The sequence below is a fragment of the Macrosteles quadrilineatus genome, unplaced genomic scaffold (genome assembly GCF_028750875.1).
Source record: "Macrosteles quadrilineatus isolate MER2022 unplaced genomic scaffold, UCM_ALF_1.0 Scaffold_5__1_contigs__length_97177068, whole genome shotgun sequence".
Classification (NCBI taxonomy): domain Eukaryota; kingdom Metazoa; phylum Arthropoda; class Insecta; order Hemiptera; family Cicadellidae; genus Macrosteles; species Macrosteles quadrilineatus.
Window position 1 is genome coordinate 1,385,638 of NW_026542598.1, and position 25,330 is coordinate 1,410,967.

At 32.7% G+C, this 25,330-nt stretch overlaps 1 protein-coding gene across 1 annotated transcript in view; it reads right to left on the reverse strand.

The window, feature by feature from the left end:
• Nucleotides 1-21,800, reverse strand: part of LOC128994468 (H(+)/Cl(-) exchange transporter 5-like) — a 60,391-nt gene extending 38,591 nt beyond the window's left edge. The window contains exons 1-5 of the mRNA XM_054419043.1: nt 21,678-21,800; nt 16,317-16,423; nt 12,227-12,280; nt 10,458-10,572; nt 5,482-5,612 (exon numbers count right to left, since the gene is read on the reverse strand). Of these exons, the coding sequence (XP_054275018.1) occupies nt 5,482-5,612; nt 10,458-10,572; nt 12,227-12,280; nt 16,317-16,412 (396 nt within the window). The 5' untranslated portion in view covers nt 16,413-16,423; nt 21,678-21,800. The remainder of the gene's footprint in view (nt 1-5,481; nt 5,613-10,457; nt 10,573-12,226; nt 12,281-16,316; nt 16,424-21,677) is intronic.
• Between the last annotated feature and the right edge of the window lie 3,530 nt (nt 21,801-25,330).

The following is a 25,330-nucleotide window of genomic DNA, read 5'->3' on the forward strand; positions in this document are numbered from 1 at the left end:
TATTCACAAACATGTTTGCTGCCTTTAGTAGTAGAGTTAAACCTCTGGAGTGATATAAATTATTTATTAAAAATAACGTCAACAAAAGCAAAGAAAGACTAATAACAAACTGTTTCTCAATGAGCTGCAGACAAGCCAAATTTTCCTGGCTTTTGTAGCAAGTTGTTTATAATAAATTGTTGTAAGATTGTATGATTTTTAAAGAAATAAAATAAATCTCTTAAACCGGTGACAAGTTGAAGGGGAGATACAACTAGCCGCAGGTACAACTAGACGTAGGTACAAGTGGGCGTAGGTACAACTAGTCGTAGGTACAAGTAGTCGTAGGTACAAGTAGTCGTAGGTACAAGTAGTCGTAGGTACAAGTAGTCGTAGGTACAAGTAGACGCAGACGTATGAGGTACAAGTAGACGGTGACGTTCCCGACTAGTTGTACCTGTAGATTTTTAAGAGGTACAACTAGACGTAGAGACAACTAGACGTCCGCACCATCGTCAAGTTGTCTCTACAGCTTTGGACGGGGTACAACTAGACGCCTGTCACCAAAATGCAGCAGGTACAACTAGACGCCGGTACAAGTAGACATCGCCCCTGAAGGCTTGGTATAAAAAGTCTTGTAAAGTGCCATTCTTGTGTGTTCTCTGGTTAGGAAACTAGCCTTAATATTTAGTTGTTTATGATATAAGTGGTCTGATTCATACCTACAGGGTATGAATCATTCAGGGGTGAGTGTATTCAGGTTTTGGACTGGCTAGGCCTGGCCTATATACAAATATGCATGAGTGTTCGATGTCATCATGAGCGTTGGAATGTTTACCTAAAAAAAATGTCGTAGTAGAGGGTAATAGTGTAAATCATAGCTGTTCCCTGGTCCATCGGGCGGTGCCTCGAGGGATAATGACCGACGGACTAGGGATAGAGCTGATGACTCATCCGGTCATGTGAACATCGATATATTAACTAATACTATTTAATAGTAACTAGGTGAAACCCGTCGAAATCGACGGTTACTTTCAAGGATTACGTTAATTCACCTAACTGCGATAAATTGTATAAAATATAGGCTACATATTTTGAGCATTTAGCATTGTTTAAAGAATAATAAGTGTAAAAACAATATTGATATTAATTGCGTTAGTCACCAAATTCGGTTGATCATTCAATGAATAAAATATTCCCCTTACCGTACGTCATCGGAGTTATTATTAGTATGTTATCTGGTATCTCTTCCTTTGGAAGAACCTTTAAATAGTATTAAAATCGTATTGGTGGATCTTTTGTAGTTAAACACTTCCGTGATTTCATCAGTGTAATATGATTTTATTTGAAAAGAAAACTTTTTTTGGGAAGACATATTCAAAGGGAGGTATATCCGTTACAGTGTAAGTTTGATTTTTCCTTCGTCACGTCGCGTCAGTTCATATCTTACTTCTGTGCCAACGAATGCACCCTCTAGCTTACTTTTGAGAAATTTATTTTGAGGTTACTGTTGAAGCTGGAATAACGGATAACGAGACCCTTCAGCTGTGGACGAGGATGGCGAGGATATGGAGCTACACGGCCTCGATGAATCTCAAGGTAGGTAGATAAATTTAATGTCTTCATAATTAAAATAATAATGTAAGCTAACGTTTGCATACTTTGTAATTTAAAGCAAAACTAAGTACAAGTATAGATATTTTTGGTGTGGAACCATAAGAAGGCTAAATTAAATTATTTGTAATAATCAAGCGATCTGTTAACCATTCCATCCGTTTGGATTTGTTTCCGAGCTGTACATTAATTTCTTATGAAATTAATATTCAGAACTTTGAAATGTTAACTTTAAATAAGGGACCGAGCATCATGCCAGATTAGATTGGATTAATTAGATTCATAATACAGTATTAGGTATTTCGATTGCAAAGCAATATAAAGGGAACTCACGTTAAATTCACAAATTTTGGCGCTTATTAGTTAAGTTTCAATGGAATTTCAATTTATGATTATGAACAATTTTAACATGGCAACCACAACACATTAATTTATTTACTGCAACAAGAACAGCCGTATTTAATGCATGCGTTGCGAGCAATATTTTTATTCTCTAGAGAGTAAAATGCGTTTTAGCCCCTGGGGAGTAAAAATCTGCTGTTGTCAACTGAGTTGTTAATTTTGTTTGTAAACAATTGCATGTACCGAAAGTACCGGTATGTATATATTGTTTAATGGATTGTAGTTAACTGTCACCCTGTTGTAAATAGTTCAAAATATATTAACAATGTAGTAGGCCTATAATGTACACATTGAACAAAATTGTAATTTTACTATAATATTATAAATGTGAAAGTGTGTGTTTGTTTGTTTGCTGTTCAATCACGCATTAACTACTCGACGGATTTGGCTGAAATTTTGCATAATGATAGCTCATATTCCCGATTAACATATAGGCATATTATTAACTCAAAAATCCTTTCGAGCTCTGCCCCAGTGGATCTGAAGTTTCTCATGTTAACCTTATGATTTACTTCATTTGAAGGAAACAGTCGAAGCCGTTTTCGAGAGCAAACATTGCAAGAGGATAGGATATTTTAATCAACCAACAATTATAAAATTCACACACAACAGTAGTAAGTCAAAACTAACTTTGTTTTTGTACGTTTGAAATGGAAGCCTTTTCATAACAATTAACATTTATTACAGCTTTTACTTTGCATTTTGACAGACCAATCACTGAAAACTGAATATTCGTGGAACTAAAATCTTACTATTAGTTTCGTAATAACACTGATTTAACTGTAGCACATGCAAAGGGTTTTTGAACGATTTAGAAAATAATTGTCCCCGCTTCTTAATAGTATGTCATAACAAAATCTACCAAATTTATCTACGAGTAAAAAGCCATGGATTACGTATAAATTAGACACGAACTCATACTATCAGATTTTAGCACAAAAACAAATCACCTAGGTTTCAGTTGACCTAACTTCAACGAATGGTAAATCTTCTTTGTGGGTTTACCTTACAGCCAGGATAAGCGTTGTAATTATACTATTTTCTTATACAATTTTTATTTTTCCGAAACAGAAGAAACTGTAGCAGTTCCTGTCCTAAGAGGACCAAGACTACAGGTGGGAAGCAACCTACCTACAGGACGAGGTTTTCATGGCTATTGGAACCATCCTCCAACAACTAATGGAAATTGAAAGAGTGCTCGTCGCCGCAATGGATGAGACGCCTGAGCTTGCATCAGAGGGTCAGCAAGCATGCCTCGTGTGCTCCACAAATCGACCAACGAGAGTGTGCATCCCTTGTGGCCACAACGTGCTGTGTTGTGACTGTGTCACACGTTTCGTGCGCCAAGAGGTGTACTACTCCGTCACCACTGCTGATGGCAACATTATGGAGACCCAAACACGCCTCCCACTGACCTGCCCAAGCTGCCGTGCCATAATTGGCCAAATAGTTAGATTTTACAATATTCTATAAATTGTTATTTCATTTTTAATTTCAATAAGTGTTTGATAGAGTTCATTCAATTGTATTTTCCTTATACTGTATATTTCTAACAACATAATATATTTTTTTATTTTTATAATAAGTCTGTTTTGAATCTTGAAATTATTACCAGAAATGAAAAAATAATTATTTCCCAAACGGATTAGTAAGCTTCTTTATTTATCTTTAAGTTTTAACTGAACCTTTCAATAGCTATTACGTAGGAAGGGCCAACAGCTCGTAATGATTAAACTTAACTGAATTTTAATTTCTATTATAGTATATTTTTCCCTTTGAATACATGTTCTTGTTAAATTCAATTATATGTAAATTATTTTTTACATTCATAATTATTTTGTTCTTTTTATATATTTCTTCATTACATTTAAACTATATAAACTAAATTTTATACTGAGCTAGGTATGTGTACACTGGCTATGTAGTCTGCAACTAAACCAAGATTAGTTTTACTAAGAACTAATAAGCGCGCGCAAAAAAAGTCATATCTGGGTTATTTTTTTAAATGGTATTTCAATACTGAGCTTTAATTACGTTTGCGTAGAAGGTAATTAAGATGTTTTTTTTTAGAAAAGTTTGTAGTTAAGTGTGAAATAAACTAATTTGTCAAAGTATATGCATCAACTACCAAACTACGCCTGTTTACGTAATATCCATAAGAATAACATATACATTTTTAATTTGAACTTGTTGTAATATTCTCCGTGACTAATACCGTACAAAAACACTTTATTATACTCAATTACTTGTTTTTGTAAACTCTGAATTTATTTATTTAAGATAATTGTTTAAAGTTGTTGTTTAAGCTAGTTAATGTTAGTTTTATATAGAAAGGTAGAGTTTAAGTGGAAAAAACAATGATAGCAGATCTTGACAAGAAATAAGGAAAACCAAAGTGTAATATGGATAAGGACTGACCAAGGGACACAAGTACGTTGTTGTCAAGAACAGGGGTTTCTCAATGAGCTGCAGACAAGCCAAATTTTCCTGGCTTTTGTAGCAAGTTGTTTATAATAAATTGTTGTAAGATTGTATGATTTTTAAAGAAATAAAATAAATCTCTTAAACCGGTGACAAGTTGAAGGGGAGATACAACTAGCCGCAGGTACAACTAGACGTAGGTACAAGTAGGCGTAGGTACAACTAGTCGTAGGTACAAGTAGTCGTAGGTACAAGTAGTCGTAGGTACAAGTAGTCGTAGGTACAAGTAGTCGTAGGTACAAGTAGACGCAGACGTATGAGGTACAAGTAGACGGTGACGTTCCCGACTAGTTGTACCTGTAGATTTTTAAGAGGTACAACTAGACGTAGAGACAACTAGACGTCCGCACCATCGTCAAGTTGTCTCTACAGCTTTGGACGGGGTACAACTAGACGCCTGTCACCAAAATGCAGCAGGTACAACTAGACGCCGGTACAAGTAGACATCGCCCCAAATTGAGAGCATCTTCTGTGGTCACAGTACACTTGTGAACGTATTCTACCATCACAACATAATCTTCATTAAACTGTGAACTTCCCATGTGATTGTTGATTTTTGAAAGTGCATCTTCGCAGACGCTTTCTACGATCGCAAAAATTAACATTCCGCCTGAAAATTGTTTCCAGCCCAAACCAATTCCTGAGGCCAACTGTCGACTCGACCCAACCCGAAAATATCAGGGGCAGTTTTCTATAGCCTATTTTGGTCTTTGGACCATCAGAATGAACAAATCTAAATTCATATTGCGTGTGTGGTTAAATCTAAATGAAGAATAATTTTTACTACAAATTTTTCTGTCAACAGAAAATGAAGCTCTTTGCACCGAAAGAACCTTAACTTTCAGACCATTGATAAACCGAAAAAATGGGCTATCCGAACCAGCTCTCTTTATTTTGGTTAGTCATGGTTTTACTATACATACTACAGCATTTCAACTAATCATTCAACAACTACTAAATTCATTCTCAATGTGAATGAAAACATTATTTAAATAAACATCTTACCAAATCAAAGATGGAGTTTTGCTTTCGCTTGACGATGTACCTATGGCGCATTCTATCTCTGGCGATGTCTCTCTGCCAATCGATGGTGTGGAAGTCCTCATACTGACCAATGCCCGGAATGTCATCTGTATCTAGAACAGTGCAATACATGTAATACTAAAACATGTAGGGAAATAGTTTCACTGATAAATAATCTAGTATATGGTGATATTATGTTTCCTAATAATAAAGAAGAGCATTGCACAAGTGTTACTATTTTGCTGTTGCATAGAATTTACATCAGAGATTGAACCGCACTCAAAAAATGTTTATTTAATAGAATCATGTGTTTTGTACAAACGTTTTTGGTACAATTGAATGTGGATTGAAATGCAGACTTCAGCAAGTATTCTGTGACATGAATAATCATAATTTTTCAAATAGATATGTCTCAATTTAGACCTCAGTTTCAAAATAACATCGTATATGTAGGAAAGTGATTTCATAGTTACCTGTACATAGTGTGACATTTGTACATTATGAGCTACATATAATTCTAGTAATTATTGTTATTCCTGTCAAACAGAAACAGTGGGAAATGATTCACATGGAGACAAAAATCTAAGCAAATTCTTTTTCTTTAGTTAAGAAATAAGTTATTTTGTTATGAAACTATTTTTATTTAATGAGAAACAAATCTATATAAATAGTATCTCATAAGTGAGTAAGCATCTAATATATAAAGTTAAATCAACATATAAAATATACTTTACAGGGTTATGTATAGTGATATGATTTTTTGTGTGGTAATTTTATAATAAAAAAACAGAAACTGAAAATTAGAATGAATCATGTTTGCTGTTTAGTAAACTGTAAGCTACAGACTACAAAGGTACATTGCATGATAGAGCATGGCAATGTTGCTCAACAGAGTATAATCCAGTAACCTAACGCATTTTACCTTGCATGAAATGGGGTAGTAGGTTTCTTTTTTTATGTTGTTTGTAATAGTACCGAGTTGCTAAATCCAAATTTTCGACCTCGGCGACCTTCCGGATCACCTCCAAAAAGCTTAAAAATCGGCAGAATTACGCACTATTTTTACGTTTGTCCGATTTTGACCCTGAAGCATCACTTTTTCATCAAGAACAACCATGATCATTTTTAAAGTATATTAAATTACCTATCATATAAGACCAAAATGGTTATTACAGGCCTAATAGTTTTCAAGATATGACTCCGCAAACAACGGCTAAAATTACCAAATTTTGAATTTTTTTTATGTTTGGCTAACGTTAACCCTAAAGCATAACTTTATCGTTATTTTTCATTAAAACAACCATAATTACTTTGAAACTGCATTAAATTACTCACAATTTAAGACCAAAACGGTAATTATAGGCCTAACACATTGAGAGATATGCCTCTTCAAGGTTCATAAAATCTTCCATAAATGTTTGTATTTTAAGATTCAAGTTGTTCAATTTGATCAAATTTTATAAAAGAACCATAATAAGAATATAAACAAATTTATTATATTTCAACAACATATTATAAGTTTTTTATGGAAGAAATCTATTGTAATTAAAATGTTTATAAAGTACTATCAAGAGGAATTGATATAAAGAATGAAGATGCAACAGTGAAAAAAGGTTTCAACTTTGCTGTCGTTCTGCCATGCAATATATTACTTCTTTTATGCCAGGATTTACTGGCATTCCTCAGGACCTCCTGTCCTGTCTGTGCTGTATGAATTGAGCAGTAGTGGGGGGAAGGACCAACTTGTTCAAACTACAGCACTGACACTAGAAGGACATGGGTATAGGTATCCTTACATGAACCTGATAAGGAACTCTTACACTGGATCTGCCTGCCTGCATGCCTATGAATTTTCACAATTTCTTGATAAGGAATAAGATTAAACAACCTTTAGGTATGCTTTACCTTTAAGCATTAAATCAAGAGGACAAATTGTAACAAATTTCAAGAATTTAATTGAAATTAAGACCAATAATATGATTTTTTGGGTGAAAAAAATTGTCTCAATTTGAAATTTCAAAGTCCCATAACTTTTGAACGCTTCAACCCATCAGTATGGGATTAACTGCAGGATGTCTATGATTCAAATATCTACAATATCTGACAAAAAAAACTATATGTCATCATGAGTCATATCATGGTTGTTTGTAGGTAATAATAGCACAGAAAACGTACTACTATAACCCAGAATGCCAACTGCATGGTAAAAAGCATTAAGCGGTTTGAGGGAGCTTTGCCTGTCAATCCGTAGGCAGCGCCACCAGCGTTGCCATGCAATAGCATAGCAACGCTGGTGGCGCTGCCTACCGATTGACAGGCAAAGCTCTCTCAAAACACTTAATGCTTTTTACCATGCGGTTGGCATTCTGGGTTATAGTAGTACGTTTTCTGTGGTAATAGTGACCACAGGTGTCCATAGTCCTCTTGGCACTGTGGGTGGTCTTTAGCTCTTTCCTATGTTAAAACTTAATTCTTGCGTAAACTATAGGTTTTTATTGGTATTTTTTGGTTTCTTACCTTGCTCCAACTAGTACTCTTTTGATATATGAGGTTTAAAAAGTCAATCGTGGATAATTTGAAAAATATTAACAAATAATGTATGGTTTGCACAACAAAACTCGCTTAAATTCTTGTAAATCTGACTTTGTTTTTGAATTATGAAGCAAACTATTGACTTTTTATAGTCTAAATTGGTTCTATACCATTAAGTATATAGTCCTTCAGTAATAAAGCATTTTCAAGCGTTAAAAATATATGAACTGCAAGGAAATAAACAAAAAAAGTAAAATGTTAGCAAAAATAATTTGAGTATTTTGTTTACGTGATGTTTTGCACTCATTAAATATGAATTTTTGTTTAAGTTAGAATTGTATTCCATTTATATACTCTTTGTGTAATTTATAATACCATTATCCTATTCAAAATTATTAAATTTAAGCTTTTTTACCATTTTAAAGTTGAAATCAGAAAATCTGTTACGCAAAATCTGTTACGTAATGTTTTTCACCTATTAAATGAGCTTTATTTGTATACCTTTTAGTTGTATTCATTTTATACACTTTTTATGCAATTAAAAAAAACCATAATTGTATTCAAAATTGTAATATTTAAGCCAATTTTAAGCATTTCAAAGTTTAAGACAAAATGTGTTAGGCCAAATTAATTAATTTACGTAATGTTTTTGACCCCTTAAATGGGGTTTATTTGGAAAAAATATAATTGTAATCCTTTTATACTTTTTTTTATGCTATTACAGAAGCCATATCTGTATTCAAAATCATAGTATTTAAGCCATTATTAGGTATTTCTATGTTGTAAACAGTTTAATTTAAAATCAAAACTACGTAAAAATGAATACCGTTCATCACAGGCCTGTCCGAGAACCAATTATTGTAACAATGTACGTGTGTGTTTATGTAGATAGATAAAATAGATTTATTTCAATTTATAATAAATTAATTTTAAATTACTATTTTAAATTAATTTAAAAATAAATTGTTATAACACAATCTGTACTTGAAATGAAATAAATTTGTTTATTTATTGTTATGGTTCTTTTATAAAACTTGACCAAATTGAATAAATTGAAAGTTGAATCTTAAATTACAAACATTTATGGAAGATTTTATAAACCTTGAAGAGGCATATCTCTCAATGTGTTAGGCCTATAATCACCATTTTGGTCTTAAATTGTGAGTAATTTAATGCAGTTTCAAAGTAATTATGGTTGTTTTAATGAAAAATAACGATAAAGTTATGCTTAAGGGTTAACGTTAGCCAAACTTAAAAAAAAAATCAAAATTTGGTAATTTTAGCCGTTGTTTGCGGAGTCATATCTTGAAAACTATTAGGCCTGTAATAACCATTTTGGTCTTATATGATAGGTAATTTAATATACTTTAAAAATGATTATGGTTGTTCTTTATGAAAAAGTGATGCTTCAGGGTCAAAATCGGACAAACGTAAAAAAAGTGCGTAATTCTGCCGATTTTTAAGCTTTTTGGAGGTGATCCGGAAGGTTGCCAAGGTCGAAAATTTGGATTTAGCAACTCGGTACTATTACAAACAACATAAAAAAAAGAAACCTACTACCCCATTTCATGCAAGGTAGACCCTGATTTTTATAACAAGGTTACTGGGTTAAGTAAACTCAAGGTCAAAACCAGTTTGCTGTACTCTTGTATCCTGTATTGAAACTCTTCATTTGAAACTACCTTTGGCCTTCTAAATCTATTTAATAAAACTGGTTGATGTCAGTCCAAACACAGTCCAAGTCTTAGTATTTTATATATTTACGATACGGTATCAATTTTTCCTGAATGAAAATGTACAGTTCCAAAGTTATTATAGGCCTATAATAATTTTTATGGGCAGTGTGGCTACAAAAATCAGTTTCAGCCAACAACTAAACAACAAAGAAATTTCGCTTTACTAATGCTGGGGTTTTTTTTAAGTAGATGTACTGAATAGATAAAAAAACTGTTTTTGATGGATTGGTCGTTACTTTGGGTTGTAATAATGGGTTGTAACATAATAATTTTACTAAAAAATCTTAAAATTTAGAATAATTTAAAAACAAACAAACTGATTTGTGTTACAATAATTGAATCCGTCTGTCTCTTGAACCATACAAATTTGATAAGTTCTGGATTTTGGTAATTATCAAGTGATACGAAACACGAATAAAAAATTATCAGTTTCATTTAAATTATAACTAATTTTAACCTTACCGGTAAAAGATATTGCCTTGATTTGCAGGATTACAAATTGTTATGATAATTACCATGAGTGGTAGCGTCTTGGGCCAAAACCGATAGCATGTATATTATGACTACAATCAACAATGGTAAGGACACCCATATCAAATCAGCACTGATTACATCCATGCACATATAAATGACTCTTGTGATAGGATATTGATTATGTTAGAGCATTTTAAAGTTTCAAGATCCACTTACATTGAGACGAAACAAACTCGTCCTGGAAAGCTTGGTTAGACATTCCTGTAGTGATGTCGATCATGTCGTCGTCTGAACTTCCGGCAAAATGTGTTTGTTTGTCTCCGTTAGATATCTGAAAAGAGGGAAATGAGATGTTAAACTAGTCAAATTCTGCAATCAATCAAAAAATCGTTAAAAAAATGGTTAACAGAAAAAAATATATGTGTTCAGATTAGGATTCAATGTGGAGTAACTTTCATTAGCCATGACATAATGTGAAATAAGATTTAAGTCAACAGTGCATAATTTATCGTCAAGCTAGGGAACCGGTAAAGTAAATAAGCAGGTTTTCATATACACCTTACTATGTACTCAAATTTTAAATAATTTAAAATGCTTTTATAAGTAGTATCCATAGTTCACATGAGATATTTTACATAATCTATAGAACAAATTGGCCTACAACTGTCTAATTTTTTAAAGTGAATTAATCAAATAACAAAATGGTCATGAGAAACCAACATTGCATTCAGTAAAAGAACTCGGCTATGATAGTTTTCCCAAGATCCTCTTCCCCAGCAGAAAAAGGGAAAAAACATTTACAGCATGTTAAACTTCAATTGTTATACAATTTAAAATATTTTAAACTATCCAATTTGCAACGACAAAACATAAGCAGAATATAAACAAATTACCAAAAACCTCTTTGATTATACAAGTGACTAAGTTGATTTTTTGTGTACCGGTAGCAAAAATTCATACAAAAATATTTTAAATATTCTGAGCGTTATTTTTTCAGCTAGACTACAAAAGAAGTTTCAATTCCCTACTATACGTTAATGTAAATCACCAAGAATCTCCTATCTCAAAGCATCAAAAATGTAAACTTTATAACCTTTGTTTTTTTTAGTTAGTAAACCTGCTCATTCACTTACTCGGACGTAAACACCCCGGTTGTGAGAGCCACTACAAAACCTTAAGTGCCACTTGACTGGGATCAGCCTCATAACCCTTGAACAAATTAAAAACCAAAAATGCAATGACTGACAGAAAATAAGCTCACTCACACGCAATGGGGCAGTGCAAAAAAAATCCTACCAAAGCACAGGCCAACAAAAATTCCTCCAAAATACCATATAAGCCAAACAAAGAATATAAAAAAATTCAGACAAATAAAGAGCATTTGTGACCAAACTTTGTGTAAAAAAAAAGAAATTTGTCAAGGTGAAAGAACAACATTGTAGTGAAATGAATAGGTTGGACTAGCTAATTTAGAGTTTCATTTGAGTGAAAATCATATGTTTGACCAGGTACACATTGGTTTGCAAAATCACAAATTAATAATTTTCTGACAGTTTTGTTCGCATTCTTTCATAAAATAATGTTCTTCTAGCCAAATTAAAAGTTGCATGGTTCTTCTCAATTAATTAAGAGTGGCTAAATATTTGAGGATATAAGGTAAAATTATTATTATTATTTTGGTACTTTCTTTCAATGTATAACTGATTAAGCCTATTATAATCTTGTATTACTTACTTGATTCTTGTAAAATGACATGTTACCAACATTTACCACACTATTAAAAGATCCTAAGCCTCAATATCTGTTAGCGAATTATTTGAAAATTTAAACTACTTTGCTTTACACTTTTATGCTATATGCCTTCTAAACATCTAGCTGACAATAGTAACAACCATCTGTTTAAGATTAAGGAACTATAAGTGTACCAGAATAGACCTAGAAATTACAAAATCAATAATCTGCTACAAATAGAAATTACTCAATACCTGTTTGCGCTGTTTTTCAGAGGTCTGTGGCCCATAAAATACTACCAAGTTGGGCTGAAATAGAACAGAACACAAAATGGTTTGAATGCATTAAATTATAAATAATTGTAAACATGCTGCAAAATGAATACAAAAATAAATCAGTACTTGTGGTTCTAAAACATATAGGTGCAAAGACAAACACCGGTATGATTCTGATTGTATTAACAAAAAAATTCAGCAATTGCACAAATGCCAATAATATATTGTCTACAAACTAACTAGTCCAGTCAAGGAATGAGGTGTAGAGTGCATGAGCAGGTAACTAAGCGATTCCTTCAGAAACTTGTTCAGGGGGCTTAGGGTGTTAACATACCAAAAGTCCTGACTCCTAGGTGGTGAGCCAGGGGGTGGAGGGGGGTAAAAGGGGGGGGAAAAGGTACGCATTTTGGGTTTTTTGATTATATCTCGAAAACTATCAACTTTTTGTATAATATAGTAAATTATAAAATTGAAGAAGATTAAATTTTCTACAAGAAAAGTATATAATGTGTTTATTTTGGTTCAACAGATTACGAGTTATAACTTATTTAATTGATATCTTATTAAAATCTCCTTCCATAAGAAATACATGTAAATTAGTATGCGAAATGGGGCAAATCCTATCCGCCCAAAGGAAATATAAATGATATTCTGGAAATCTTGACAAAATTTCCAGTAATTTGACACTTTAATCATTAAAATTGATCCAAAATTAAGGCGAGGGCGAGGTAACAAAATGTCGAGTTTTAGTGTTTTTTTATTGGAAATGTAAAAAAAAACCTTTAATCATCCCATTTTTAAACGCTCACCCTCGCTTTAATTTTTGACAAAATTTCATGATTAAAGTGTCAAATTACTGGAAATTTTGTCAAGATTTCCAGAATATCAGTTATATTTCCTTTGGGCGGATAGGATTCGCCCCATTTCCCATACTAATTTACATGTATTTCTTATGGAAGGAGTATTTTTATAAGATATCAATTAAATAAGTTATAACTCGTAATCTGTTGAACCAAAATAAACACATTATATACTTTTCTTGTAGAAAATTTAATCTTCTTTAATTTTATAATTTACTATAGTATACAAAAAGTTGATAGTTTTCGAGATATAATCAAAAAACCCAAAATGCGTACCTTTCCCCCCCCCTTTTTCCCCCCTCCACCCCCTGGCTCACCACCTAGGAGTCAGGACTTTTGGTATGTTAACACCCTAAGCCCCCTGAACAAATTTCTGAAGGAATCGCTTAGTTACCTGCTTACGCACTCTACACCTACTTTTGGATCATTCATTGACTGGACTAAACAGATTCTTCAACAGAAAAAAATGACAAAGAAAGATTAGAGAGTTTGTTGTCAAAAGAATGTGTTGCATTCACAAAAAATCCATTCAATAGGCCCACATGCAGATTTGTCAACATACTAAATCAGACACTTATACCATAGATAAAACAATACTGTATCTGAAGCCTCTTATTGATGTACCAAAGGGTTGTTACAACAAATAAAAAATACAGCATCCATTTTGATCATAAAATTTTAATTCAGCTGCAGCAAGTATACAGAAAAACTGCTGCAAAAAGTGCATTAAGTCCCAAAGTTGGTAAATATTTTTTTGCCTAGATACTTTGTAGGTTGATGGTTTCACTAGTAAGGAATAAAGGTCACAAATCTTTTTAAATATATGAAACCATATAAATTGTGGTTTACATCAAAATAAATCATTTTTTTACATCAAACTTTATACTAACAAGCTTCAAAATGTTTTTCTAACAAAATAAAAGGAGTTTGCAACCACAACATCTCTGCAAATCATAGACAAAGTTTATTAGATTGTGATACATATTCAATACAAATTATAAATCACACCAGAAACCAATATGTTTACACCTTAGATCCCTCAAATTAAAGTTTTTAAAATATCTATTTTTACCTAGACTCATCAATGTGGTGGCTTAGATACAAACACAAATTCACGCTACATAGTCAACAGGTTCAGTATCCTCTAGGTGAATTTACTGTTTACTCATTCATCAAATCATATCGAGTAGGACTAAGTGTACACTAATCAGTAACTGTACACAAATCACAATTGTACGCATAAAATTCACAAACTTCACAGTACATTCACAACACCTGGTAGCAATTGTATAGCATCAACACCATCACACCGTAGTGCCAGGCGGTATTGGCTTGTATTACAAGTGATAAGATAAATATGACCTGGTAAATATCTCTCTCGCTCTCACACACACACATTCACAACACATACACACTCTGTTGTATGTTACAGATTGATTCAAAATATCCAAATACTTTTGAGTCATTACTGAATCATTCTATGAAAAAAAAAACACATTTAATGTATCTAAAGGGTAATAGATTACATAAAATGTTAGTAAAATAGTATTTAAGATGATGTGTAAGGAGTATAGAAAGAGGTTTGTAATTAAAGATAAACGTTTTTTAACCTTTAAAGAGGCTCACAAGGCTTGTCTGCAACTATAATAATAATAAAAATATAATAACTATAATAAACAAAAGTACTAAAATTTCTTTAGCCAGAAACTTACTTCCCCCCAAAAAAAAATCCTCAAATATGGCCAGATTGGTCAAGTTGATACAATTTATAATATATGTTTATGACCTGCAAAACAACAAATTTTGAATACCGTACACTAGCATGCACAAATCAAATCAAATCAAATCAATTTATTCATCACAAAAATTCATAATACAGAGGCTGAATATCAGCAATGAATATGTGACATGTCAGTACAAATCATGCATTATAAATAGTTTACACATAATAAATATATACAAATATTAAGATTACAGTTGACAGGATAAAAATGAATTCATGTCATAAGGACAAAGTGCAATCAGTTTTTCTGAAAGTTTCTTTTTAAAATTATTAAGGCTCAAAGACTGGTCTGTGAAATAAAAGGACAATTTGTTGTAGACTTGTATGCATTGATAATAGGGTCCATTGTGAAACAAAGCTAATCTGTGGCTTGGAATTTCCAAAAGTTGTTTGTGTCTAGTTTCATAACTTTACAACAGTGCACAGTTACTTTACCATTACTACTTAGTCCTACACATGGTCCTACACAATATCAGATTAGAATCGTGCAAATAAGCAGTTATTTGGTAATAAATCAACACTCAAATAATTTTACTTCTCAATATTACTTCATGCAAAGAGTTGTGATGATAAAGATTAGTTTGTATCATTTTTACAGAACCTTAAACAATTTCCAAGAGAAAAAAATAATTAAATATTTTTTCTTAGGTTCTAAAAAACAATCCCCATGATAATTCTACTAATTATTCAAATTATAACAAAATAACGTAAGAGTTTTGAAATTTCAGTGAGGTAAATTGCAGCATTCTCAAATGTTAAACAGTTACATTAAAGAAGTAGTCTTAAATTAAAAAACAACAGAACGCATCCAAAGTAAAAACTAGCATCTCAATTTTTTTTGCAAGCCATAACTTTATTGTGTATTGTGTATAGTGTGTATTGACTTTATGGTTGGAATTGCCTAATATTACCAACCTCTAACTGCTATAGGCCTATTTCTCTTTGCTTTAATCAAAAATATTTACCCCAGATTTTAATTTTCAAACTAAAATCAACTACTCAATCCCTTGTAAAGACTCTTAAATCGACAATCATTAAAGAGGCTATATATAAATTTAAAAAAAAACCTTAAACCTTATATCATAGAAACCTTTTAAAATCTAAAGATCAATAAGTGGGATATAAGGAGTAGGGCCAGTTATAAATTATTTCACAAATAATTTAGCAATTCTACCAAAATGGGGTATGATACGACTGTTTTAATACTATATTTGCCCATTGATGATTTTGAAAGCTACCTATTTTTGAGAGAAAAATGTGTAGGAAAGCAAAATAATAATATTAGCGACAACGGTCAAGCGTTTAATGCACACTACTGCAACCAAAGCACAATCTGTGACTGCTAATACCACCACAACCAAAAGCGAAACCGAACAAGCTGTGCAGATGAAAAGCCAGTGTGAACAAATACTCGTTAGCGACTTACTTTCTCACCAACAGATTGATAAGTCGGTTTTGGAGGAACGGTCAATGGAATGGATGAACCATTCTCTCTTAGAGGTTGTTTTTCCATATTTCCCATTCAAAGACTAGCTGAAACCACATTCACGATCAATCATGCAACTCCTCAGCAAAATAGTTCTCAAAAAGTTAATTTTTGACAGCGGGATTGTAGCAATTTAAAGGGGTAAAGGGAACATTTTTTATTGAACCAAGGACAGTTGTGTTAGAAAAAATAGAAATTTTTATTGTATTTTCTATTTTGTGCACATTACCAATTAGAACTTTTCACGCTTTTCAACATAGAAGGTATAAACCATCTGTGATTATTCAACACCAATCTGTTATTTGAAAGCATCATTAATAAACAGCCCAGTGACAAATGGGTACATGATTAATCTTTGTTAGGACCAAACCTTAGAGCTTGAAGGCAAGTCCTTTAAATTACTAAGGTTCCCATTCAACACTTTGCTATTGGTCTAAATATGATGCTTTCTAACAACAGGCTTTCGATCATTCCCCAACAAAATGCATAAAATTGACACACTTTGATGAACACAAAAATTAATTAAAATGCCTAGTTACAATTTTCTAAGAACAGCTTATATAAAAATGTGAACAAATAAATGAAGGGTGAAAATTTAGGAGTATCCACTAAAATTGAAAATTACAAGGTATTGTTTTAAAATCAATTTACAAGGTCGATACCAACTAACAAAGTTGCAGGCTTACAGCATTAGGAAGTTGGTTTTAACTAAAAATTTTACTTCATGACACATATTTTTGTCAAGAAATTAGTTTTCATAAATTTAATTATTTAGTAAAAGCATGATAGTAAAAGATTTGTGTTTTCTAGCCGACAAGTTTATTCAAGAATGTAAAAAAGTGGGTTTGGAACTAAATGAGGAAAAAACCAAAATAATAAAGTTTGGACGACATCCCATCAATAGAGGCACCAATTTCAATATAGCCAACTATTTAATTGAACCAGTAGAAAGCTTTAAATACTTAGGAGTTACTGTAAATAGCTTTAACATAGAAGATACAGAAATATTAAGTAAATTAGCAAATGCCAATAAATGTTTAGGTGCATGTATGAAGCTCCTGTCATCAAAACTCCTATCATCTGATACAAAAATAAGAATATATAAAACCATTATTCAACCAGTATTATTGTATGGAAGTGAGACCTGGGTCCTATCCAAGAGAAATGAAGGACGCTTGATTGTTTTTGAAAACAAGGTCCTAAGAAAAATATTCGGCCCAGTAAACGAAGAAGGAGAATGGCGGATTAGAAAAAACAGAGAGCTGCGAGCGTTATACCAGGACCCTGATATAATAGCTTTGATAAAGGCAAAAAGATTAGGTTGGCTAGGTCATGTATTGCGAAGGGAAGAAGGAACAAGACTGAAGGAAGTATGTTCTGCTGTACCAACTGGAAAGCGTCCACTGGGTAGACCAAAAATGAGATGGTATGACCAAGTTAAGAGAGATGTGAGTCAGTGTGGAGGGACAGTGGAGATGGCAGCGGACAGAGAAGCGTGGAAGAGGCTGATCTACGAGGCGAAGAATCGACTGCGATTTGTAGCGCCCCAGCAGTAAGTAAGTAAGTAAGTAAGTAAGTAAAAGCATGACCGGGGATGAATATAGGTAAACCCATGACTCTTATAATAAATCATCGCTCTAATGTCATGTTTTCCTCATTGCTGATAATGCTACCCCGGACCACGCTTGCCTATGGTGGCATGTTGTATTCCGCGTAACTTACCATATGGTTCTTATAAAAATGTCTCTTGTAGTTACAAATTATGTTACAAAACTAGCATGCGGTAAAAATGTTTCAAGGATTAATGAAAATAAGGTAATGTAACATATTTATTCCCTGAATTCATTACATTATCTAGATATGCCTGCTTATACCCCACAAGTTTTAATGAAATTTAGTAACCTAAGGAAGATTTATCAATATATCTTGGACTAATAGTATACTTTTGTGTAAAATAATTTATTAATTAAATTTCACAATTTTTTTGAGTGGAGGGTTAAAAGGACAAGTAGTTAAACATGTGTAACTGGATAATCAATGTCATGGGTTCTAAATTGTTGTCAACAAGTTTAATGGTAAGAATACTTATTTTTTGCGTCATCGGTATTGAACTAAACAATGTCCGAATTGCATACTCAGCATTACACAATATGACAATACATAACAAAATTGATCCCCCACAAACTTACACAACAAATAGAGGTATCATGCATTTTTTAATAAATACAATGTTTATGTTTTATAATATTGCAAACAAATTCATATTCTTGTTACAATCTATTTTACTTACACGTCAACGCTTCAATGTTCATCTAATTTTTTAAACTAACGGGTGTGTCACATAGAGGTTTACGATCTTGAATTTTCTTCAAAATTAAACAACGCTATTGGCAAAAATTACAACAAAATAATTCACTGATGTGCATCAGCTTAACTATTTTTTTTCCAAAGGAGAAAATTTATTTTTACACACTATGATAGTTTATTGGAACATTATAAAAGGATTATGAAGTTTTAGTTAACTTGCCCTTACAATCTGGCATGATGAAATAACCCTGCAGCAGCAAACTTGCAGACTACCGTTTCAAGCAATTCCTATTGCCGGATTGAATTTTACTAAAATTATTTCCTTAAATGAGTCGGGTTCAATCCCTATTTAAATAACGTTAAATTTCATTAGTTCCTAGGTTTGTTGCTGCAGGAAAGGACATTTTTTTTGTAAAATGTTAAAATGGAATAATATGTTGCAAAATTTGTTCAAAATATTAAGCAAACTAAAACAGTTTACTTTCACCATAAAAATAACATGGAAATTTTAAATATACAGTACCTACACAGTTTTTTGGAATTTTTTTAGTAACCTTTAGACCTACAACAACACTTTAATGTACAAAATTACAGATTTCTTTTGTTTTGATATCTCCAGGGACCAAAAACACCATCCGTTCAAATTCTTATAGGCCTATGTATGTGTCCAAACCTAAGGTAGGTACCATGTCTGCACAGCATAAAGTAAATTCAACAAATTTTTATTAAATTTGGTACAAACGTGTAAATTTCCGTTTTTTTTTTCTTCATTGAATTCATTAAACAACTAGCATGATTGGACAATGGGAAGGGAGTTTTATGTGCCCGTTTTAATGCGGTAAATATTTGTTTTCCCATTTTTGAGCCTCCTTGAATGTTGCAATTTCTTTCTAAAAACCAGTTTGTAGTAGCCTACTTGAAAAAAAATTTGCATTATTATTATTACACCATTGAGTATAGGCCTACACGTTTTTTTTTGTGTATACTCAATGTATACACTAAAGCATTATTTAAACGTAGGTATACTGGTTACAGAGAAAAATTAAAAAAAAATGACAATTTAAAATTCCTAGATTATTCTAACAGGGAATGAATATAAACTATTGTAGTTTGCTTGTTTATGGATATATTTTGATCAAATTTTTAAAATTTGTATTTTATAATAAGCTATAGCCTACCTATTACATTTTACTAAAACCACTATATTACCTTACCTTTCCTGTAGCAGAAGTCCTTAACACTCGTTAAACCAAACGTTAGCCTAACTTATTTAAATATGGAATGGAAATTAATATTTTGGTGAAAATCCAATCAAGGCAAATATATAAATTTAGTCACTTAGTTTGCAACAGGGGGTACATTTATTTTACACATAAGTTTATGCCTGCACATAAGTTAAATGCACAGGTGACTTTGTAGGCTAATCTTCAAACATATTTGGTTCAATACTACGAGAAAGAGGACCCTGCACAGTCCCAAAATGCAATAGCCCACACAAAAACACATAATGTTAACGAATAGCAAGCATTAGTTACCAACAACTGTTTCTTCAAAATAGAAAAATTAGATAGCCTACTAAACCTGGAATTGGTGTTAAATACATTAGGCCAACTTACAATAAAATAAAATAAAGAAAATGATGGCTGTGAAATCTAAACCTGGAATTGATGTTAAATAGGCCTACATTAGGCCAACTTACAATAAAATAAAATAAAGAAAATGATGGCTGTGAAATCTATTTAGCAAGTAAAGGAAAATAGTTTTTAGAGTTAAAAAAAAAACAAAACAAAAAAACAATTGCCTACCCAGGTCCGGCTAGTGGGTGTGGCAGGGGGGGGGGCCAGAGCCCCAGGGCTCTCAAGGGGGGCCTGACCCGGTCAAATGTAAAATCTTTTCTGTAGCCTACATGTAATCTGCTAAGTCAAAAATTTTAGTATGGTTTTCCAGTTAACTAAGTAAATTTTGACTAGAATTGTTTATTTCAAGTCTTGACTGTGAGCACGAGAATTAGGGTACCTAATCAAACAGTTTAGGCTAAATAATGTATTGTTATTTGTGTAACAAAACGGCACGTAGACGGCTGGACACTAAATCAGGAAAATAGAGGTCCCGGAATTGCTCAGCCCAGGGGCCTGGGACCGTTCTCACCGGCCCTGTGTCTACCAAAGAATAATCAATTATAACTTATATGTAACTTAAAAACATGATAACTTAAGTTACACCACTATTTTAGATGAATATAGAATTTGCACTAGACACCAACGACTGATGCTTGACACAACTTAGGATGTACCTAAGGACATTTATAGACCTAAGTTATAGAAGCTTGGCCTGAGTTTGTTTATCGGGCTTGTCCATCTCCGTTATTTAGGGATCTGGTTTCTTTACAAAATTTAAATATAAGCTAACTTATGTCCAAATCAATTAGGAATGTAGGCCTAACTTGTATTAAGGCTTGATTTAGCCAATATCAAGGATAATTCTAAATTCTCCTTCCCGGTGTTTATTTATTGAAGCGTAAACAGGCGTTTCTTATGTACTAGGCTTAGTTGGCCATTGATCAAAATATTGCTGATTAAATTCATAACAAGTAACAAAGGTAAGAACGTCTAGGCTAAATTCAGGACTAGCCTAGGCCTAATTGTTTTAAAATCCCTTTGTTAGGTTATGTTTTAAACTGTGAATAAACAACAGTTAGGCCTAAGTTGACAAGAAATACTCATATTGAATAAGTTAAGCTTACCTCAAAATACTTTAATGAACGATACAAATGTTATATAAAACATTGATTCCAAAACTTTGTAAGGTCCAATCTGGATAAATTCGTCAAAATGTCAATGTTATTATAGGTACTAGGGCCAAAGAATGCACATCAGGATGTTCTGCTCTGCAGCAGACCAAGACCTACTGTCAAAATTGAAGTTTTGATTAATTTGACAGAGTTGAAACTAGCCTAAGAGATATTTAAAGAGTTGATCTGTTCATATAACTTACCATTTTGAAAATGTGTATATTATGTAACAAAACTGGAATGTAAGACAAATCCTCTACAACGCGTAGCCTTAAAAAAAGTCAATATTTTTGGCACTGGCACTGACACTGACACTAAATCCTAAATCCAATCCCTGCATGCACCTGACCTCACCTTCTTTACAAACAAACGCATTCGTTCTGTCATTCGGCATAGAATATAACCTAAACCACAAGTGTTTGTTTTCATATGTATAATACACGAAACATTTAACACCGTTGATTATTTATCTAGTGCTATGTGGTATCCATCAAAGACAATGGCCCCCACAAAATTGATTGAAATTATAAGGTCTGTGGTTGACTGGTTGTTAAATAAATCCAAACCTCATTTAAAAGATTTTGAGATAGAGATAACTTAACATTAACTTTATGTACTTTTATATACTTTTATATACTTAACAAGCATTCCGATCTCTGTGGGTGTCATTTCTTGTTAGCTGGATATATCCTGAATCCACATGTTATTGACAGCTGTAACGTTTGGAACCTTTCTTCTCGACAAACTCTGCATATTATCATGATATTATTAACTAGTAAACACGTTGCTCTAATCGAGCAATTGCAAAGAAGTTAAGTAGTAGTTATTTAAACACAAATAAAAGTCATCATAATTTCCACAATTTCCGAGGAGTTTAAAAGACTTAGAATTGAAAAATAAATAACAGCAATTAACTTATACAGCTGATCAAAATGAAAACAATTATGTTCTTCATAAGGATAACATGGGAACTTTAACAGCCACTGGGGCAGAGCCCAAGGGACTTTAACAAAATGTATTGTAAGGTCAGTTTGCAAATCTACGTGACACGCTCTTTCCAATGAGACGTCAATGAATAAAATCGGTTAAGAAATGGCGGAGGAGTTCAACCGACAAAGTTTCATGTACAGTACCGGTATAGCGTATTAATTATATAGAAGATCATTCTGGTGGTGTAGCATACTCCAAATAATAAAATAAATAATCGGATTTGATTGCTTTCACTAACTTGTGAGTGTTGCCTATCTTTCGACAATTCCTATGGAGAGGAAAACAATACGCTAATGGTGTACACAAGATCAAACATCTTGAGCTACTACAGTAACTCGTGGAATGTGTGACCTGGGGCCCATTTCATAATAAAGTACAAACTAATATTATTAGTAAATCAGCTGATCGCCCAATGCAAATCTTATGGAAATTACAAGTTACAATAGTCCAGTCAATGAATGCTCAAAAGGGGGGTGTAGAGGACATGGAGAGGGGGAAATTTTTTTTCTGCGGGAATGTGTTCGGGGTAGTTAGAAGACAAAAATACCAAAAGTCCCCGCCCCTGGCCCTGCTGCTTCAACGGGGGGAGGGGGGGAAAGACCCCATTTTTTAGTTTTTTACTTCTACACTGAAAACCGTGCATCGTACGGAAAAAATGTAAATTATAAAAAGAAAGATGATGAAATTCTCTATAAGAATGGTCATATTCATTTCTTCCGTATATGCATTGGTTTAAAAGATATTCTCAAAATAATATAAAAATGCTTAAATAAATTGATTTTTCACGCGTTTTTTGTCAAATAATTTTATATAATCCATTAGCCTGTTGTTGTTTCACATTAATTAGGATAGAAAACAGGTTTTTGAACACTAACCTATATAATAAGATATATCAATCGTATATATTGTGTTAAAAATAGTTTATATAAACTTAAATAGGTTATATATATTTGTCATGGAAACAAGTAATTTTGGCATAATTATTACATTAAAAATTAAAAAGATTATGTTTGTAGCTATATTTGTCCAGGTTTATTTATACAACAATTACCGAAACCAAGACTTAATATTATTGTTCATGGTCTGGCTCACTTGGGACGAGAGGGTCCGACTTCTGTCCCAAAAACTGGTGCCATCTGGAACTGAAAACCACGTTCTAGGACATCTCCATCATTCAATTCTTGTTGATTAGACTCAATATTGGCTATAAAAAGTGAGAATTCGGTGTAGGCCTGTATATTCTTCATCTTCCTCATTCATCAGAATGGGCATTTCACGTAAAAAGATCCCTTAGCAGTTCTAGCATAACGGAGAACTCTTATTGGACATTTTCTTGCATGCACAAATTGCACATCTGGCACTGTTATAATCTTGAGTACATTTGCAAAAAACTTGGTTAAGGGATTAACTGTTCCTGGTTACTATAATTTTGGTGTCTCTGTTCAAATGAATATCTACTGACTAGTGGCGGTCCCTTGGGGGGGGGGTCTGATTAGAAACTATCTTTGTTTATAGTTTAAATTTATTAGTCCAGTGCAATTAGGTTATGACCTGGACAAAATTGATAACAGGCTGAAAATTGGTGGAAATGTTCAAAACAATGTCCTGAGTGGCCCAAACAAAGTCCCAAGAAATCCCAGTTGGGGAACGGCCGCCATTTTGAAAAAACTGCCGCCATCTTGGAAATTTAGATTTCTTGCTGTATCTTTTGCAGTAATTGTCCGAAAGACCTTATTTATGTCTCAAATTAAACGTTTTGGGCTCATATATTAGGGTAATATATAATAAAGAGTTTATTATGTTCTAAGCATAAATATTATTTATATTAACCTCAAAAATATCTATAATAATGATATAGATACGGTTATGTCACCCCTCTTATACGAATTGTGGATATTTATATGCATGCAAGGTGGATGCGATACTCCCTGGTGTGGATTAACGTCCGCACGGGTGAGTACTACGACTATCCGCAGTACTATTCTGATAATTAGACCAATTCGTAATTACCAAGGCAAAAATGTGGTTCGGATTCCACTATAAACTGTAGGTTCCTTAGTTGCCATTAGCTGTATGGGCTATTAATTAACCTGTGTCTAAGGAATAAGTCGGTCTTAGTCACTAACAAGACTACAAGATCGCGCCACTCATCCTACACTCATCTCATTTAACCTTGGCTTAAAATACCTACTTTGTATGGTTACCATTTCATAGAACAGTATTAACAGTATAGATATTGAGTCTAATAAACAAAAATTGGATTATGGAGAGACCATGAACAATAGTATTAAGTCTTGGTTTCGGTAATTGTTATAGAAAAACCTGGATAAATATAGCTACAAACATAATCTTTTTAATTTTTAATGTAATAATTATGCCAAAATTACTTGTTTCCATGACAAATAAACATAATTTATTTAAATTTATATAAACTACTTTTAACACAATATATACGATTGATATATTATATTATATAGGTTAGTGTTCAAAAACCTGTTTTCTATCCTAATTAATGTGAAACAACAACAGGCTAATGGATTATATAAACTTATTTGACAAAAAACGCGTGAAAAATCAATTTATTTAAGAATGTTTATATTATTTTGAGAATATCTTTTAAACCAATGCATATACGGAAGAAATGAATATAACCATTCTTGTAGAGAATTTCATCATCTTTCTTTTTATAATTTACATTTTTTCCGTACGATGCACGGTTTTCAGTGTAGAAGTAAAAAACTAAAAATTGGGGTCTTTCCCCCCCTCCCCCCGTTGAAGCAGCAGGGCCAGGGGCGGGGACTTTTGGTATTTTTATCTTCTAACTACCCCAAACACATTCCCGCAGAAAAAAAATTTCCCCCTCTCC